Genomic DNA, 3,077 nt, shown 5'->3' with positions numbered 1-3,077 from the left:
CCCATATTCCATAATTCCCTTCAAACAGTGCTCCATCTTCTTCTCTTCTTTTGTTCTCAAAAATTTGTTGCATTATTAAAAAATTTCACTAATATTAGCCATGTTCTTTGGTTGTTTTAGAGTTCATGGATGATTGTGCACAAAACCATCAAGCCAATTTTGTGATTGACCACAGCCGCCGTTGCCGCCTTCTTCTCCGAAGATCACACAAACATATGAATTATTAGAAATGAGATTTGTGGCGTTTCTTTTGGTGGAATGCAATGTTTTATTTTGTGGGTTGTGTGCTCCTTGAAGAGGCGCCCAGCTTGGCATTGGCCTTGCACCATTAAGGTCGCCGGAAAACCACTGTCGACGCGCAATAGTGGTCTGGCGGAGTTCAAGCTATTAGAATGAGCTGAAATTTCTTGATGCAGAAGATAAGTGGGTGGGGAATAAACCCCAGATATCAAAACTCCACGAACTTGCCCAAAAATTAGACGAAATGCCTTGCGACAGTGCATCAGGCAATCTCGCTGGAAATTCTCAAAGCTTCTCCATCGTTATTTTCCCTCAAATTGTAAGGGAGAACGAATTGAATTTTGGCAAGGGAGTAGATCTGATGATGCTCCATCATCTCCACTAGACGGAATTCGAATCAAACCACATAAATTTGTTATTGTTGCAAAGGTTTTGAATTTGATTCGTAGCTTTGTTCAAATATATTCGAATTAATTTCAAAAAGGGTTTCGGGTGGGTTTAAAATGAAATGGGCGGGTTTTCCAACTTTGGGTAAAAAATAAATTTAAAAAATCAGGTAAGTAGTTGAGATGAAGCCACGTGTCCAGCCGTTAGTCTCAAGGGTATACAAAACCCAAATATTGACGGTAAGGGTATATACTGTAGAAAACACAGTACAGAAAGAAAAAGAAGAGCTTAATATTATTGATATATTTCGTATTTAAAACTACTGCACAATACCTCATTATATAGGCTGTTGGCAGGTTACAATATAGAAGAGTTCTACTTGAATACTACTTTGTAAGTTAACTCTTATTAGTAATACATAATAACACTTACACTCCTAATGCAATACATACTCCTAATCCTAACACAATTCTAACACAATTATGCTTTTTTACGCTAGTCTCCAACAAAATATTCATTGTGAATGTCACATCTATCCCTATTATATTTTTCTAAGGTTAAGGGATCGAGTTAATTATGAAAATTCATATGGGACTATGAGAATTGATAGGGTATGCGGTGTTAGAACATGTACATCGAAAGCATTATTCAATAACACAAATCTTACATAATCTAAATGAATTGAGAGGATAACTAACATGCTAAAACCTTTACAAAACACGTTTAAGAACAATGAATCTAGGGTTGCAGTTTTATGTTATTTCCCTAATTAATTCTCTCAATCAAGTTTTATGTGGGCAAGTGTTTTTTAAGAAAATGATGATCCTTTCTTAAGAACCACCGCCCCTATATATACTTTTCAGCGAAAAAAAGAAGGGTTTGAAAGAGAAAACATTATCAGTCATTAACCCCGGCAATAACAATTAACAACCATTAAGCATCATTAAGAGAAGTTAAAATGCAATCAACAACAAAATGCTTTTTTCTTTCTTCTTTTAAGAAAAACGTTTTTCCCTCTTATAAACTAATACATTATTTATAGTCAAAACAATATATTCCTATAGTATAGAAGACTAGTAAAGAGAATACCTCTTCTAGAGTAATCCTTTTCTTTTCATTGTATACATTGAACTTTAAATTATGGAAAATGTGTAGATTATGTAATTTATTAGTTAATAATTGTAGATTATGTAATTTAGTTAATATAATTGTAGGTTATGTGATTTTTCGTTAATAATTGTAGATTATGGAATATTTTATGCTTTCACAAGTATTTATGAATCTTTCCATTTATTTAGTTCATTTTAACCCCACATATTTCAATCCAAATAATATTTAGACAGATTATTGACTCGTATATTTATCATAATTCATTTTAAATCGTTCAAATTCATGTCAATCTGCCTATACCCCTAATTTATAATTTAAGAGAATTATTAAATATTACAGGACTTATTTGCTGGGGGTACTGATTCACCAACAACCACAATAGAATGGGCAATGGCAGAAATACTTAGAAAACCAGAGATTATGAAGAAAGTCCGAGTTGAGCTTGCAAAAGTCGTTGGAAAAGGAAAACCAGTAGAAGAATCAAATATTCCTAAACTCCCTTACTTGCAATTCATTGTCAAAGAAACCTTAAGACTGCACCCACCAACTCCATTTTTAATACCCCGAAAAGTTGAGCAAGATGTTAAATTGTGTAACTATATCATCCCGAAGGGCTCACTAGTACTAGTTAATGTGTGGGCGATTGGCCGAGATCCTACTTTTTGGAAGGACCCTTTGGTATTTAAACCTGAGAGATTCCAAACTTTAGAAGTGGATATGCAGGGGCAAGATTTTGCATTGATTCCTTTTGGTGCTGGTCGAAGAATATGTCCTGGTTTACCATTGACATTGAGATTAGTCCCAATAATGTTGGGTTCACTTTTGAATTCCTTCAATTGGAAACTTGAAGCAAACATTGAGCCAAAAGACTTAGACATGGAGGAAACATTTAGTTTCATCTCATCCAAAGCTCATCCTTTGCGAGTTATCCCATCTCCTCTTTGATGTTTGTACAATGTAATAATTGAGTGCACGTAAGATTTCCTACTGTTGTTGTTTTTTCAGGTTTATTATTTTTGGTCCTTTTCCTTTTCAAAACAAAATTAATTTTGTATGTTTTACATTTTTTTGGTCCTCTTTTGCACTTGAAAGTGTTTTTTTTTTTAATAAACACCTTGTCCGTTAATTCACGAAATTTGGAGAAAAGCTACTATATAGAGTTTAATTGATTGTCCACTTGACATTTAATTTTTCAAATGGGGACATATATTCGTCTCCTTAGGTTATCTTTCATTTCTATCATATTATTTCTTCCTTTGTTGGTGGAAAGCTTTTGACCATCTTTCCTTGTCAAAATTGAAAAATATATATATATTTTTTAAAGTGAAAAATGATAGTTG

At 33.4% G+C, this 3,077-nt stretch overlaps 1 protein-coding gene across 2 annotated transcripts in view; it reads left to right on the top strand.

The window, feature by feature from the left end:
* Window positions 1–2,800, top strand: part of LOC102587873 (geraniol 8-hydroxylase-like) — an 11,311-nt gene extending 8,511 nt beyond the window's left edge. For both annotated transcript variants that reach the window (XM_015302939.1, XM_015302938.1), the window contains one exon: window positions 2,077–2,800. In XM_015302939.1, coding sequence (XP_015158425.1) covers window positions 2,077–2,682 — 606 coding nt within the window. In that variant the 3' untranslated portion in view covers window positions 2,683–2,800. The remainder of the gene's footprint in view (window positions 1–2,076) is intronic.
* The last annotated feature ends 277 nt before the right edge of the window (window positions 2,801–3,077 follow it).

The sequence above is a fragment of the Solanum tuberosum genome, unplaced genomic scaffold (genome assembly GCF_000226075.1).
Source record: "Solanum tuberosum cultivar DM 1-3 516 R44 unplaced genomic scaffold, SolTub_3.0 scf00385, whole genome shotgun sequence".
Classification (NCBI taxonomy): domain Eukaryota; kingdom Viridiplantae; phylum Streptophyta; class Magnoliopsida; order Solanales; family Solanaceae; genus Solanum; species Solanum tuberosum.
This window is presented reverse-complemented; position numbering and strand designations above follow the sequence as displayed.